We start from the raw sequence: 17,344 nt of genomic DNA, 5'->3' as shown, positions 1-17,344 counted from the left end.
ACTACAGCCAGTTCCAGACAGTCAGCGCCATAGTCGTAGCAGGTCAAGCTCATAACTCTAAATATGGTACAGGTGTTTAGTCCGATTCGGTTCCTCGTGTTGCTATGGATACCAACGTTCACCGCATCGCAGCAACTTCAAGTACATGTGACAGTTTCTACTGACAACGTTGTGCAGGAGGTTGACGACATGTTTGTTGGAGTGACCATTGACAGCTATATCTTGCGGGCAGGGTTTGAAAGACACCATCTCAGGTTAGATATATGTCCCGCGTTATAAATAGCTGACCCTATGTGACTTTCACAAACAAGCATAGGTTCTGTTTCCAAAATCAATCTGCTTTACTGTTGTAAACATCGTTGATCATGGCAGTCATTGAGACCAGGGTCATAGTTGTGTCGCTAAGATAAATACATGTATCATATGTAAATGGGTATGTTTGATTTTACGCCGCAATTTACAGCATTTCAGTGATACAACAGAGTGTGAGTTTAATGTGGGAGGAAAGCCCGAAGCGATGCAGGTCTCAGACGTTTACCACTTTGGTGCAACCCGCGAGCACAGGTATGGTGCTGACAAACCTAGAAACATAATCGGGGCGAACCAGGATTCGAACCCACAATCATAGGTTTCTGGCGTGCCCAAGGGACGCAACTCTGCACAGCGAATCGCGGCGCCTTAGACGAATGGGCCACCCTAGCCCCCAGTAAAGAAACGAACACGAATTAAATTATCACAGCCGATCCCACCTGGAATCCAAGTTTATGGCGCACCCAAGGGAGGCAACTATGTACAGCGAATTGGGACGAACATGGCCTCTAAACATATCATCAGAAATATGTATAATAAACTGTTTTTAAGATTGCTTTATCAATATCACTGAGTGAGGGGTGCTTCGGGCCACATGCACGTTATACTATGAACGCATTATACAAAAGTCATCATTGGCAGACCTTCGAAACAGTACCAAGCATGATAGGAGAGTGAGTATGGTTTGACGTGGCTTTCAGCAATATTACAGCAATATCAGGGCTTCACACATTGAACCAATGTGGAGAATCGAACCTGGGTCTTCGGCGTGACGATGGTCCGCTTTCACCACAACTCTACCTAGCCCACGGCCTAATTCCTATGTGTGTGTTCTCAGGTCCCTCTGTACTACTTACATTATAATTAGGGGCGGCCGAGTAGCCTAGTGGTTAAAGCGTTCGCTCGTCACGCTGAAGACCCGGGTTCGATTCCCTACACAGGTGCAATGTGTGAAGTCGATTTCACGGTGTCTCCCGCCGTGCTTTTGCTGGAATATGTCTAAAAGCGGCGTAAAACCATACTCACTCACAACATTATGATTATTTTCTGTCTTTTTTAAAAACAAATTTTCCATCAATTTTCGTTTGTTTGTTTTTGTTTAACGCCACACAACAATTTTCCAGCTATATGACGACGGTCTGTAATTAACCGAGTCTGGACCAGACATCCAGTGATTGACATCATGAGCATCGGACTGCACAGTGTGGATACAATTACATGTATCAATCAAGTCAGCATGTCTGACCCACTCGATCCCATCACAGGTATGAAACACGATAAGATTAGGTGACTGTATATTTTTCCTAGCTTTTACCTCTCAGCAAACACGTCTGATATAATTTACATCTGTATCATTGTACAGTTCACCAAATCTCCAGAAGCTTGTGAAAGAACTCGTTCCCTCATATCTGAGGGTCGGGGGAACCTCGGCTGACCATGTCGTGTTTGATCCCCATGCCACACAGCATAGCTCCAACGCAGCATCGCCGTTCAAACTATTGGGTGAGTAACCTGTAGCTGTTTAAGAATTGTCGGCCTCAAAAGTTCCTGAAGAAATGAGTAAGAAGATTCGTATCAATCAATCTTTATTCATGGTACTTATGAGGCCAAAGGCCTATAGTACATTGTCTGGGGCGTGTTACAAATTCATACATTTTCTTAGTTTCATAGCATGATAAATGAACATTGATGCATTTCTAATAGTTTCTGTACAATCACAAGTCATTAATTTACAAAATTTGTTACCGATTGGGTTACGGTAGAAATAGTTATTTAGATATTTTGCTCGTAAATCTTTATACACTGGACATACATATAAAAAGTGATATTCATCTTCAATACAATCAGTTTTACAAATCCTACAAAGTCTATGTTCTCTTGTAATACCTTCATATCTGCCTGTTTCAATAAATAGATCATGTGGGCCAAAACGAAATCGAGAAAGAGAAATTTACACTTAATAGATAAGGTTCTAGTATAATAGTAGTCTTAAATGTAGTGTAGTAATTTGCTTTTCTAGAACTGGACAAAGAACCATGCCATTTTGGGATGTACATATATTTTAAGGTCTGTGTCAAACGGTGGAAGAAATGCTGTGGCATATCTATATGTTGCTGTAACCAAATATAACCATATCCACTTTCGTATAACATGTTTTTGACTTTTGTTGCCCGATTTTGCTTCCCATTGCTATCGTAGAGAAGCATCATATTATAACATTTTCTAGGGTATCTTGAAGATGGCATATTTAATAGCTTGACCTAGTATTTTATAAGATTTAAATAACTATTCGTATCATTAACAATATACTTAATCATTGAAGGAGACATGACGATTTCTGTTACCTGTGTCCTCTGTAGTAAAATACCTTATTGTCCTCGCCACTGAACATAGAATCACGAAATATCGCAATGAGTAGTTGACGAAGATAGCTGCATGTGTGCTAATAATTATAACGTGAAACAAGAACTTCAGCCAATAAGGAGTATTACTTATAGTCAAGACAAAAAATGCAAAGTGATTTTTTTAAAGAAATAACACTACGACATTTGTAAGACTGTGATAAACTATATAGTTACGATCGTAAAGCTACGAATGCCTTGTGGAAAGGGACACCGATCCAGACTGCAGTGCAAACTCACGCTTGCAATGACATTCAAACACATATAACGCTGTCAATGCCATAGATAAGTCGGTTAGATTTCAATATGTGCATTTGACACGATGTTATAGCAATTTTGTCAACAACATCTGATAATCATATCGGTACACTGCCTGAATACAATAAACTTGGATGATTTGACTCTTCAACAAATAAGAGACCGCCTCCGTGGTCTAGTGGTAGAGCGTCCGCCCGGAGAGCGGAAGGTCCGGGGTTCGATCCCTGGCCGCGTCATACCAAAAGACGTTCAAAGATGGTACTTGTTGTTACCCGGTCTGGCGCTCGGCATTAAGGGGCTAAAACAAGGACTGGTCGGCTCGGAGTCAGTATACTGTGTCTGAGTCGGGTATTCACGTTAAACTGCGGCATGGTATCTCAGTGGGCTAGCACTATAAATCAGCATCACACACGTGCATGCACGTCGCTATGTAAGTGCAATAATATTGGACGCGACGTTAAACCCAATTTCATCTCACCTCACCTCACCTCAACAAATAAGAACCAGTCATAGACAGTTGTGGTACAATAGTCTGTCTCAATGCGAAGAATAAACTTGATATCACCGTGCGCCATTGTGTCACCTGTTCCGGTTATGTACTGAGCATGTAATGTACAATTAATGGAAGTCAAGTCAAGGAGTATTTTGATGACATTTTTGTGTCCTCGCTTTATGCATTGATCCCTTCAGATATTTGTACTTCATCTTGCAGCTGAAGACTGGGATATTCTTAACAAGTTTGTTCATAACACGGGGGTGAAGCTTATATTCGACCTTAATATTTTACTGCGGAAGCAAGGAAAATGGGACCCATCGAATGCTGAATTGTTGCTTAAATACTCGTCACAGAAAGGCTACCATATTGCTGGATTCGAACTGGGAAATGGTAGGTTACGTCTTCAGAAGTAGCAGCATGTCTGTCACGTTGGGAGACCGCCTCCGTGGTCTAGTGGTAGAGCGTCCGCCCGGAGAGCGGAAGGTCCGGGATTCGATCCCCGACCGCGTCATACCAAAAGACGTTAAAAGATGGTACTTGTTGTTACCCTGTCTGACGCTCGGCATTAAGGGGCTAAAACAAGGACTGGTCGGCTCGGAGTCAGTATACTGTGTCTGAGTGGGGTATTCATGTTAATCTGCGGCATTGTATCTCAGTGAGCTAGCACTATAAATCGGCATCAGTCCGGACTAGTACAAGCAGCCACACACACACACACACACACACACACACACACACACACACACACACACACACACACGTGCATGCACGTCGCTATATAAGTGCAACTATCTTGGACGCGACGTTAAACCCCATTTCACCTCACCTGACACGTTGTGCTATTTCCCAGTAGGGACGGTGGGATAGTCTAGTGGTTAAAACGTTGTCGCTCGTCAAGCCGAAGTCCCGGGTTCGATTCGCGACATGGTCACAACGTGTGAAGCCCGCCGTGATATTGATGGAATATTGCTAAAATCGGCGTACAAACTCGACCCGTGAAGATATGGTTTAGAATTGGCGACTAACGGGATCGGGTGGTGTGGCTCGCTGACTTAGTAGATGCATGTCAGCGTATCCTAATTGCGTAGATCGATGCTCATGAAGTCAATCACTGGTTTTTCGGTCCAGACTTGATTATTTACAGCCGACTGGATTATTGCAGAGTGCGGCCTTAATCAATCAAACAAAACACTTACTCACTCACCAATTGTTAGTAAAATGGTCAGACACAGCTTAATCCAAATCCTTACAATCTATAATAATGAGTGAGTGAGTTGGGTTTAACGCCGCTTTTAACAGTATTCCAGTTATATCGCGGCGTGTCAGTTTAATGTGGGAGGAAAGCCCGAAGTGATGCAGGTCTCAGACGTTTACCACTTCGGTGAAACCCACGAGCACGGGTATGGTGCTGACAAACCTAGTAACATAATCGGGGCGAACCGGGATTCGAACCCACAATCATAGGTTTCTGGCGTGCCCAAGGGACGCAACTCTGCACAGCGAATCGCGGCGCCTTAGACGACTTGGCTACCCGTGCCCCCACAATCTACAATAAATAAGAAAGGAACAACTATAAATCTTTAGAAACATTCACTTCACAATGCCTATAGAATTACTAGTATATAAGTGGCAATGCATTCTGTATGATATTTATGCTGAGAACTGTTATACAAGGTCGTGTAAACCTTCTCCCAATAACAAACTGATGAAAAAAAGTGTTACTGTACATGACTGTACACAATGAAGAACTACGCAGGGTCATATATTAACGGCCACATGCGACAGTACATAGTTGGAACAGCAATACAAAATTTGGTTTGTTGTCGAACTCTACTGCAACAATAGGATGAAGCTATAATCAAGAACCCAAAGCACCAGGGCGAGTAAGACGACGTCCATCTGCTTCCACTGTTAGCTTGTACGTATCTGCGTTTTGCCTAGAACCAAATGTGTTTCATCACAACGCAAACATCACATTATCGGACGCCCAACTCGCCAATGACTTTGCACAGCTGAAGCGGGTCCTCCAAGGTACGTCGTATAAGTCCAGCCTCATCGTAGGACCAGATGTGACTGTCACTCATGCATCTGGGGTAAAAGGGTAAGTGTCTCAGTTTTACACTGGTGGTTACATGGCAGAAGACGTTATATCACGTCGTGGGTGAAAGCATCTTCCCGAGGCAAATGAGTTAACTGACTATAAAAGTCCAGTTTCCACCCTTGCCGAACTTGGCTGGTGTTATGGAGTTACATTTTGGCTGGACTAACGAGTCTCTGCATAGTCCAATCAAAACCGTGCTCCGAAATCGAAACACGGTTCGTAAATACGGCCGATTGCAGGATTTGCAAAACATGTGCACCGCTAACTCGTTGTCAACAGAAATTTTCTAAAGATTTTCATGTTTTTAATCAAGGTGCTCACGTGATGTGATCGATTCGCGATGTAAGACTCGTTTTATCACAATATACAGATCTTGATTATCCATCAGATCCTCTTGACTGGGCGCCCCCGTTTTGTTTGAAGCAAATGCAAGTGATACATGAGGTGGAATCTGATTGGTCCATAGGAGAGGGGCAGAAGGGACATAACTCGTAATAGCCACTGGTGGCGCTGCGATCGAGCCCAGGAATTCAAGCGTAGTTCGGCAAGGGTGGAAACTAGGCTTTTAAAGTCAATTAACTCTCTTGCATTAGGAAGATGGGGTGAAACGTGAAGTTTTTACCTTTGTCTGACAATCCATATGGTGTCACTGAATAATAATCAGAATCCTTATTATAATAAAATTCGTAGTCTCCTTTTCCTGTATTAAATGACAGATCCGTGTTTGTCTCAAGCTGGTTGACTGCATTTTGTCTTGTAATTTTAATACATTCATGAAAGTGTCCGGAAACAGAATACACAGTCAACATAGGCACAATGCTCCCTTGCTATGCCAACGGTATCCAGCGACTAATCTGTCAGCAGGCATACAAATATATACCCGGAGAACACAATCCCAATGTAATTGCTACGAGCATGTTAGACCTGGGATGTGGTAACGCCTCCATACAGAGTTTCTGATTATTTGTGTGTTGCAGATTTTTGTCTCATGGTGGGGCAAGCGCGGTTGATGTCGTGAGCTTCCATCAGTAAGTAAGGGAACATACAGGAACAAACTCTCCCTTTCACTTTCTATCAAATTCCATCTAGTATATACCACTAAATAGGCAAACTCGCAAACTCTGAAGCATCACTTACTCTTAAGCATCAATCATGACTTTCCACGAGATGGTCAATAATTCCTCAATTCCATCAATAATTATTGTTAGGAGTAGTAGTTATGTTGTAGTCGTAAAGTAGTAGTAGTAGTAGTAGTCGTAGTAGTGTTGTAATCGTTTGTCATTGGTTTCCAGCTATTACGTCAATGGTGAAACCTCGAAGGTTTCTGATTTCTCACATCCTGCAACACTTGACAGTCTTGTAGGACTGGTAAAGAGCGCTATTGCCGCCGTGCATGCTGTTGCGCCAGGAAAGCCAGTATGGCTGGGGGAGACAGCATCAGCTTACAAGGGAGGCACCCCCAACGCCTCTGATAGATACGCCTCCGGTTTCCTGTAAGTGAGTGAGTGAGTGACCTGGGTTAAATGTGGGTTTGAAACGAATATCAGTAAGATCAGGGCATTCCTGCACGTTATCCACCACATTCGAAAATGCTGACGCAAGCAAATGAAATCACCAAAGCCGTTTCCAACGTCAGAGGATATCTCAATTGTGATCCCAACTATATTAAATCCGTTGGACTATTCCGACACTGCCAAGCCATACAATCTACCATTTTCCGTATATTTCAAGATTCTTTATTCAGTATTTTGGGCCTAGAGTTCAATTACAATTACAATAATTGCTGCGTCACGTGATGTCAGGAAAATAAATACAAGTAGTCTTTTTTCACATCGAATACATGATTTAAGTATAAGGCCAAAGCCTTTACAATGTCGATATTTTTGGAGTTAAGTAGATTACATAAACTGTGATTATCATGATGGACATTGGATAACCAAGGCAATTAGTGGTTTCTGACAGAAGAATATTTTGAACATAAAAACAAAACATGAAATTCATCCTCTAATTGCCTCCCTTTACAGTGGGTACATAGATATAAACTCAAGTCTTCATTTTTATGTTTTGACTTTCGTAGCATGTTAATCTTAAATCATTGTTTTGGATATGGACATTGATTCATATGTAGCAATCTCAACCAGTATTTTAGTACGGTTATTTTGCTAAACACGAACATATCTAATCGCCCAGTTTCACCAAGAATAGCTTTATTAGAGGCATATTTTCCGATACAAAGATAGTTTTTAAAATAGGACATATGTACTTTTTCTATACGTTCATAAATTTTGCCCCCCAGATTTCAGCCCCATAAAGTAATAAAGGAGCAATCTGACAATCAAACATTGTACAAGCTGTTTCGAATGTTATATAGCTAGTTCTTTTGAAAGCATGATAAATGGCTCTAGTGGCATTAGAAGCCTGTGATGCTAGGCTTTTACAGGCCATTGGCCAGATTAGCCTTGAGGAGAAAAATACTCCAAGATACTTGTAGTAAGTGACAAGTTTGACATTTATAGAACCATAGGACCATTTTTCATTTTTTCGTATAATACCACCGTTTCGGAATACACTTTTTTTTGTTTTATCAAGATTCACACTTAGGCCCCAGGTAATGCAAAATGTTCTTAAGATATCTAATTGTCTTTGTGACCAATAACTGTATATGAGAACATAGTCACATCGTCGGCAAAAAGTAGTAGCATAATATCTTCAATACTTTCTGAAACAAACACACCATGACAGCACGTTTTGTAAATGTCAGTTACAAGCTCATTAATAAAGAAGATAAACAGAAGTGGGCTTAAGATACAGCCTTGTCTTACACCGGATGTAGTTGTAAACAAATCTGTTTTACCTTTGTCTGTTTTTACACAAGCCTTAACAGCAGAATACATACTAGCTAAGACATTATACAACTTGCCATGGCAACCTTTTTGTAAGAGCATATATAATAGTTGTTTCCTTTCCACAAAGTCAAAGGCTTTCTTGAAATCAATGAAAGCACAATAAAATCGCCCCCCTCGCTTTGTTAAATATTTAGTACAAAGGGCCTGGAGTGTGAAAATGGTGTCCTCGCTTTATGCATTGATCCCTTCAGATATTTGTACTTCATCTTGCAGCTGAAGACTGGGATATTCTTAACAAGTTTGTTCATAACACGGGGGTGAAGCTTATATTCGACCTTAATATTTTACTGCTGAAGCAAGGAAAGTGGGACCAATCGAATGCTGAATTGTTGCTTAAATACTCGTCACAGAAAGGCTACCATATTGCTGGATTCGAACTGGGAAATGGTAGGTTACGTCTTCAGAAGTAGCAGCATGTCTGTCACGTTGGGAGACCGCCTCCGTGGTCTAGTGGTAGAGCGTCCGCCCGGAGAGCGGAAGGTCCGGGATTCGATCCCCGACCGCGTCATACCAAAAGACGTTAAAAGATGGTACTTGTTGTTACCCTGTCTGACGCTCGGCATTAAGGGGCTAAAACAAGGACTGGTCGGCTCGGAGTCAGTATACTGTGTCTGAGTGGGGTATTCATGTTAATCTGCGGCATTGTATCTCAGTGAGCTAGCACTATAAATCGGCATCAGTCCGGACTAGTACAAGCAGCCACACACACACACACACACACACACACACACACACACACACACACGTGCATGCACGTCGCTATATAAGAAAGGAACAACTATAAATCTTTAGAAACATTCACTTCACAATGCCTATAGAATTACTAGTATATAAGTGGCAATGCATTCTGTATGATATTTATGCTGAGAACTGTTATACAAGGTCGTGTAAACCTTCTCCCAATAACAAACTGATGAAAAAAAGTGTTACTGTACATGACTGTACACAATGAAGAACTACGCAGGGTCATATATTAACGGCCACATGCGACAGTACATAGTTGGAACAGCAATACAAAATTTGGTTTGTTGTCGAACTCTACTGCAACAATAGGATGAAGCTATAATCAAGAACCCAAAGCACCAGGGCGAGTAAGACGACGTCCATCTGCTTCCACTGTTAGCTTGTACGTATCTGCGTTTTGCCTAGAACCAAATGTGTTTCATCACAACGCAAACATCACATTATCGGACGCCCAACTCGCCAATGACTTTGCACAGCTGAAGCGGGTCCTCCAAGGTACGTCGTATAAGTCCAGCCTCATCGTAGGACCAGATGTGACTGTCACGCATGCATCTGGGGTAAAAGGGTAAGTGTCTCAGTTTTACACTGGTGGTTACATGGCAGAAGACGTTATATCACGTCGTGGGTGAAAGCATCTTCCCGAGGCAAATGAGTTAACTGACTATAAAAGTCCAGTTTCCACCCTTGCCGAACTTGGCTGGTGTTATGGAGTTACATTTTGGCTGGACTCACGAGTCTCTGCATAGTCCAATCAAAACCGTGCTCCGAAATCGAAACACGGTTCGTAAATACGGCCGATTGCAGGATTTGCAAAACATGTGCACCGCTAACTCGTTGTCAACAGAAATTTTCATGTTTTTAATCAAGGTGCTCACGTGATGTGATCGATTCGCGATGTAAGACTCGTTTTATCACAATATACAGATCTTGATTATCCATCAGATCCTCTTGACTGGGCGCCCCCGTTTTGTTTGAAGCAAATGCAAGTGATACGTGAGGTGGAATCTGATTGGTCCATAGGAGAGGGGCAGAAGGGACATAACTCGTAATAGCCACTGGTGGCGCTGCGATCGAGCCCAGGAATTCCAGCGTAGTTCGGCAAGGGTGGAAACTAGGCTTTTAAAGTCAATTAACTCTCTTGCATTAGGAAGATGGGGTGAAACGTGAAGTTTTTACCTTTGTCTGACAATCCATATGGTGTCACTGAATAATAATCAGAATCCTTATTATAATAAAATTCGTAGTCTCCTTTTCCTGTATTAAATGACAGATCCGTGTTTGTCTCAAGCTGGTTGACTGCATTTTGTCTTGTAATTTTAATACATTCATGAAAGTGTCCGGAAACAGAATACACAGTCAACATAGGCACAATGCTCCCTTGCTATGCCAACGGTATCCAGCGACTAATCTGTCAGCAGGCATACAAATATATACCCGGAGAACACAATCCCAATGTAATTGCTACGAGCATGTTAGACCTGGGATGTGGTAACGCCTCCATACAGAGTTTCTGATTATTTGTGTGTTGCAGATTTTTGTCTCATGGTGGGGCAAGCGCGGTTGATGTCGTGAGCTTCCATCAGTAAGTAAGGGAACATACAGGAACAAACTCTCCCTTTCACTTTCTATCAAATTCCATCTAGTATATACCACTAAATAGGCAAACTCGCAAACTCTGAAGCATCACTTACTCTTAAGCATCAATCATGACTTTCCACGAGATGGTCAATAATTCCTCAATTCCATCAATAATTATTGTTAGGAGTAGTAGTTATGTTGTAGTCGTAAAGTAGTAGTAGTAGTAGTAGTCGTAGTAGTGTTGTAATCGTTTGTCATTGGTTTCCAGCTATTACGTCAATGGTGAAACCTCGAAGGTTTCTGATTTCTCACATCCTGCAACACTTGACAGTCTTGTAGGACTGGTAAAGAGCGCTATTGCCGCCGTGCATGCTGTTGCGCCAGGAAAGCCAGTATGGCTGGGGGAGACAGCATCAGCTTACAAGGGAGGCACCCCCAACGCCTCTGATAGATACGCCTCCGGTTTCCTGTAAGTGAGTGAGTGAGTGACCTGGGTTAAATGTGGGTTTGAAACGAATATCAGTAAGATCAGGGCATTCCTGCACGTTATCCACCACATTCGAAAATGCTGACGCAAGCAAATGAAATCACCAAAGCCGTTTCCAACGTCAGAGGATATCTCAATTGTGATCCCAACTATATTAAATCCGTTGGACTATTCCGACACTGCCAAGCCATACAATCTACCATTTTCCGTATATTTCAAGATTCTTTATTCAGTATTTTGGGCCTAGAGTTCAATTACAATTACAATAATTGCTGCGTCACGTGATGTCAGGAAAATAAATACAAGTAGTCTTTTTTCACATCGAATACATGATTTAAGTATAAGGCCAAAGCCTTTACAATGTCGATATTTTTGGAGTTAAGTAGATTACATAAACTGTGATTATCATGATGGACATTGGATAACCAAGGCAATTAGTGGTTTCTGACAGAAGAATATTTTGAACATAAAAACAAAACATGAAATTCATCCTCTAATTGCCTCCCTTTACAGTGGGTACATAGATATAAACTCAAGTCTTCATTTTTATGTTTTGACTTTCGTAGCATGTTAATCTTAAATCATTGTTTTGGATATCGACATGGATTCATATGTAGCAATCTCAACCAGTATTTTAGTACGGTTATTTTGCTAAACACGAACATATCTAATCGCCCAGTTTCACCAAGAATAGCTTCATTAGAGGCATATTTTCCGATACAAAGATAGTTTTTAAAATAGGACATATGTACTTTTTCTATACGTTCATAAATTTTGCCCCCCAGATTTCAGCCCCATAAAGTAATAAAGGAGCAATCTGACAATCAAACATTGTACAAGCTGTTTCGAATGTTATATAGCTAGTTCTTTTGAAAGCATGATAAATGGCTCTAGTGGCATTAGAAGCCTGTGATGCTAGGCTTTTACAGGCCATTGGCCAGATTAGCCTTGAGGAGAAAAATACTCCAAGATACTTGTAGTAAGTGACAAGTTTGACATTTATAGAACCATAGGACCATTTTTCATTTTTTCGTATAATACCACCGTTTCGGAATACACTTTTTTTTGTTTTATCAAGATTCACACTTAGGCCCCAGGTAATGCAAAATGTTCTTAAGATATCTAATTGTCTTTGTGACCAATAACTGTATATGAGAACATAGTCACATCGTCGGCAAAAAGTAGTAGCATAATATCTTCAATACTTTCTGAAACAAACACACCATGACAGCACGTTTTGTAAATGTCAGTTACAAGCTCATTAATAAAGAAGATAAACAGAAGTGGGCTTAAGATACAGCCTTGTCTTACACCGGATGTAGTTGTAAACAAATCTGTTTTACCTTTGTCTGTTTTTACACAAGCCTTAACAGCAGAATACATACTAGCTAAGACATTATACAACTTGCCATGGCAACCTTTTTGTAAGAGCATATATAATAGTTTTTTCCTTTCCACAAAGTCAAAGGCTTTCTTGAAATCAATGAAAGCACAATAAAATCGCCCCCCTCGCTTTGTTAAATATTTAGTACAAAGGGCCTGGAGTGTGAAAATGGTGTCTGTTACTGAATAGTTGGATCTGAATCCAGCTTGTGCTTCATGTATTAAATCGTTTATATCCATCCATGATCGTAGTCTTTTTTCAAGTATTGACGTGAATAATTTCCCAGTTGCATTTAGCAGGGATAATCCTCTATAATTGTTAGGGTCAGAGGTAACACCAGATTTATGTATAGGTATTATAAGTCCAATGTTCCATGCTTCAGGAAATATACCGGTATCTAATATTTTATTAAATAAAGGTCTCAAGTATTTAATAAGAATTGTTTCTGAAAGTTTAAAAAATTCTGGAGGGATTCCATCTTCACCAGGAGATTTCCCATACAATCTACCATTTTACGTATATATTGTATCATAGAGTAAAATAAATAGAGAATCTCACACGAGTGTCTTTTGATATCAAATATATCAACACGAGTTGATAAAAGTGGAAAAATTCCGAGGCTTGCCGAGAATTTTTGTCACTTTTATCAACGAGTGTTGATATATTTGATATCAAAAGACACGAGGGTGAGATTTTATTTATCATCCAACATCATTCTTTCAACTTTTTCAATTTGTAGGCAGTGTCTTCAGTGTAAAAAGTACTTCAGTAGCAGAGCTTCAGTAGCAGAGCCATTTGTGATGTCATTTGATTGTGACGTCATGGTAACCAGTGACGTCACAATGGTCTGCAAAGCATTGTGATGTAATTTCATTGCAGCAATATCTACAGTGTAGATATCGCTTGATCTCATCCAAGCGATATCTCCTTTCGGAGCCAGTTTTGGATGATAAATATCGGTTTGACAGATCTCGCGAAAATATACGGGAAGAGTGACTGGTGTCTGGTAGGACGTTATTGTAAAGTTGACCGTGCCGGTGGCAGTGCATGGCTTTCCCAAAGGTGCATGGTAAGGGGTAGTAGGTATTTATACTACATTTACCCCTCATATTCAATGAGAATCAGCTTTGACAAAGTGCTTGTAGAGAATGTATTTGTAGGGACTATATAGGTTCCTGGCGCACAAAACAGAACGCAACTCTGCAAAGCGAGTTGGGGCGGCTGAGACGACTGGGCCATATGTATTACCCTTGTAGAAAGCAAATGCTAAAGACAAAATAATATTCTTCATCAAGTTATTTCATCAAATCTTGTCTTTTTGTTTCTAAAGGTAAGTGCTGTATAATGCCGGTAGCTTCTGTGTATTTTCTGGTGTTATATTTAGTAGGGAAAATTATATTTATATCTAGTGGCATTAATAACAAGCATTACTTGTGGCATGGCCTAGCGATATTGACGTAACTAAAAGCAGGTTCATTGACCTTTTGGTCTTAGGTGGCTTGATAAACTTGGTGTCTCGGCTAGATATGGAATTAAAGGCGTATTGCGACAGGTCCTCCTCGGCGGAAAGAATGGGCTTATAAGTTCGTCCAACGATCCTCTACCTGTAAGTTTAATTGACAATACTTTTATTAATTTCACTGCCATCCAAGGTGTATGTATATGTATTTTGCTCATAAAAGATGCCATGTACTTATAAGAACATTTGATATCTTAATTGCGTTCGATACTTTGGCGTATTGGTTAATATGCAATTCATTTTTTGTGCATTTGCTGAAAGCATTAATATTGCTGTCCTTTTTTATTTGCTTAAGGACGTTTGGTAGAGTAATTATAGCTTCTATTTTTTAAACTATATTTTAAGATGTGCATACCGTATTCTTCTTACATTTGGAACTAACATAATGTTAATTTGAAATGTGCATTTTACTTGTTAATATTCTGATATCTTCAAGTTTGGTTGATCTTACATTATATATACATATAAGAAGCTGGTTTTGTATATTAAGGATTTCTGGCTGACTGTACTGTACAAGAGGTTGGTTGGTAACAAAGTATTTGATGTTCCCTCTTCAACTAAAAACCTCCGGATCTATGCCCACTGCACCAAACACACGAAGTGAGTTCAAGTGATATATCAAGCGAACATTTGTCTGGTAAAACACGAGGAAAACATAGTTTTACAGTATCTTTCAGAACAGTACATAAAATGGATAGTTAACTGAGCCTACCTCTTGGAGCACTTTGAAGATGACCGATGATTGCACACTCACTTACTTTTCAATTCATAAAGGAAACCTTTTGATTGTTTGCTTTGAACTGAAATGTTTTACTATATATGCAGATGTTTTGTTTGTTTGCTTTGAACTGAAATGTTTTACTGCATATGCAGATATTTTGTTTGTGGTCAGTGAACTAAAATGTTTTACTGTACATGCAGATATTTTGTTTGTGGGCAGTGAAGTAAAATGTTTTACTGTATTTTCAGATATTTTGTTTGTGGGTTGCGAATTAAAATGTTTACTGTATAAGCAGATATTTCGTTTGTGGGCTGTGAACTCAAATGTTTTTCTGTATATGCAGCTATTTTGTTTGTGGGCTGTGAACTAAAATGTTTGACTGTATTTGCAGATATTTTGTTTGTTGGCTGTGAACTTAAATGTTTTTCTGTATATGCAGATATTTTGTTTGTGTTCTGTGAACTAAAATTTTCACTGAATAGCATATATTTTGTTTGTGGGCAGCGAAGTAAAATGTTTTACTGTATTTTCAGATATTTTGTTTGTGGGTTGCAAATTAAAATGTTTACTGTATAAGCAGATATTTTGTTTGTGGGCTGTGAACTAAAATGTTTTTCTGTATTTGCAGATATTTTGTTTGTGGGCTGTGTTCTAAAATGTTTTACTGTATATGCAGCTATTTTGTTTGTAGGCTGTGAACTTAAATGTTTTACTGTATATGCAGATATTTTGTTTGTTGGCTGAGAACTTAAATGTTTTTCTGTATATGCAGATATTTTGTTTGTGTTCTGTGAACTAAAATGTTCACTGAATAAGCATATATTTTGTTTGTGGGATGTGAACTAAAATGTTTTACTGTATTTGCAGATATTTTGTTGTTGGGCTTTGAACTAAAATGTTTTACTGTATATACAGCTATTTTGGTTGTTGGCTGTGAACTAAAATGTTTTACTGTATAGACAGGTATTTTGGTTGTAGGCTGTGAACTAAAATGTTTTACTGTATTTGCAGATATTTTGTTTGTGGGCTGTGAACTAAAATGTTTTACTGTATATGCAGCTATTTTGGTTGTAGGCTGTGAACTAAAATGTTTTACTGTATATACAGCTATTCGAATGACATGACAACGTAATGAATAACTGCACAAGATGAAAGCTATAAAAACCCATTTCATTTCTACAAGCACGTGTGTGCATGTGTGTAAATGCGTGTTTATGTTTCTGAAACGTTTGGTTCATTGTATTTCCAGCATGTACAACTACAAACCAGGAAGTGTAACGGTGTATGTCCTGAACGTGAACACGGCGTCAGCACAACTCCACTTCCCACATCTACACAGCCAGCATCACATGGACGTCTTCTGGCTCACTCCTGATGGGGGGAATGTGGAGGCAGGGTACGTTCACTCACTCAGGAGTTGTTGGTCTGACAGTTATAGTCCATCGGGGCTTCCGGGCAAAATAAGACCCTTGCTTGTACACTTTGGAGTCCGAGGAGTAGCCTTGTGGTTCAACTGTTCGCTCGTCCCACAGAAGACTCGGGCTCGATTCCCCAAATGGGTACAATGTTTGAAGCTGATTCCTGGTGTCCCCCGCTGTGATATTGCTGGAATATTGCTAAACACAAATACTGCTAATCTTCTGAACATCCGAATTCTCAACGTATCAAGAATAAAACGGTTTTTTTGCATACTCTGATACTCCAACTTAATCTTGGATCATTTGTACACCCGGAGACGGGAGATAATTACTTACTTGTTGGTGCTAATTAAGAGAATGGCGGGTGCTACCGGTAGGGCAGGACATGTGTGCCTTTTTAGCGACCAGTGTCATCACTGATTTTCAGTGGTCCATTCATATAATTCTCCCATCAATTGTGCATTTAATTTCTCCAAATGGCATCTGTTTTTGGCGGATAATCTAGACTGGTTATTCTCTTGCATTGTCAATCTATATTTATCTGTGGTAGTGGTTAAAGCGTTCGCTCTTCACATCGAAGACCCGGGCTCGATTCCCGACATGGGGGACAATGTGAGACGCCAATTTCTGATGTCCTCCGCAGTGATATTGCTGGAATATTGCTAAAAGCGGCGTAAAACCAGACTCACTCACTCACTCACTCACTCACTCACTCACTCACTCACATTATATGGACTTCAATTTTAGGAAGGTTCATCTCAATGGAAAACTACTGACGTTCGTCAACAGCCAGATACCTCAACTGTCACCGAAAACTGTTACAACCGGGTCAGTGACTGCCCCCGGAAAGTCCTTCGGCTTCATCGTAATGCCTGACGCTAATGTTGCAGCATGTAAATCGCAAAGTCACGGCCCAATTATTGGCTAACAGTGCAATTGTTCTTGCAATAAATATTTTGTCTCACTTATTTAGAGTTTGATTCGAGGTATGGAGGTGTGTTCGCCAACCATGACCAGATAA

The 17,344-nt window shown here is 40.2% G+C and overlaps 2 protein-coding genes across 3 annotated transcripts; both read left to right on the top strand.

Moving 5' to 3' along the window:
• On the top strand, positions 1-7,652 carry LOC124116517 (heparanase-like). 2 transcript variants are annotated; one of them, XM_048394548.1, is made up of 6 exons: positions 1-254; positions 1,673-1,812; positions 3,682-3,855; positions 5,407-5,566; positions 6,544-6,594; positions 6,859-7,652. In XM_048394548.1, exons 1-6 carry the CDS (start codon positions 64-66, stop codon positions 7,061-7,063), a joined length of 921 nt encoding a protein of 306 aa, XP_048250505.1. In that variant the 5' UTR covers positions 1-63; the 3' UTR covers positions 7,064-7,652. The 2 variants fall into 2 exon arrangements, with proteins under 2 accessions (XP_048250505.1, XP_048250506.1); XM_048394549.1 differs by lacking the exon at positions 3,682-3,855.
• Positions 7,156-17,282, top strand: LOC125378744 (heparanase-like). Its single transcript, XM_048394702.1, has 9 exons — positions 7,156-7,197; positions 8,664-8,859; positions 9,622-9,781; positions 10,748-10,798; positions 11,063-11,263; positions 14,160-14,271; positions 14,675-14,784; positions 16,155-16,301; positions 17,071-17,282. The coding sequence occupies exons 1-9, from the start codon at positions 7,156-7,158 to the stop codon at positions 17,249-17,251; spliced, it is 1,200 nt and encodes a 399-aa protein (XP_048250659.1). The 3' UTR covers positions 17,252-17,282.
• The last annotated feature ends 62 nt before the right edge of the window (positions 17,283-17,344 follow it).

This window comes from Haliotis rufescens, unplaced genomic scaffold (assembly GCF_023055435.1).
Source record: "Haliotis rufescens isolate VD_foot unplaced genomic scaffold, xgHalRufe1.0.p SCAF_13, whole genome shotgun sequence".
Lineage (NCBI taxonomy): Eukaryota > Metazoa > Mollusca > Gastropoda > Lepetellida > Haliotidae > Haliotis > Haliotis rufescens.
This window is presented reverse-complemented; position numbering and strand designations above follow the sequence as displayed.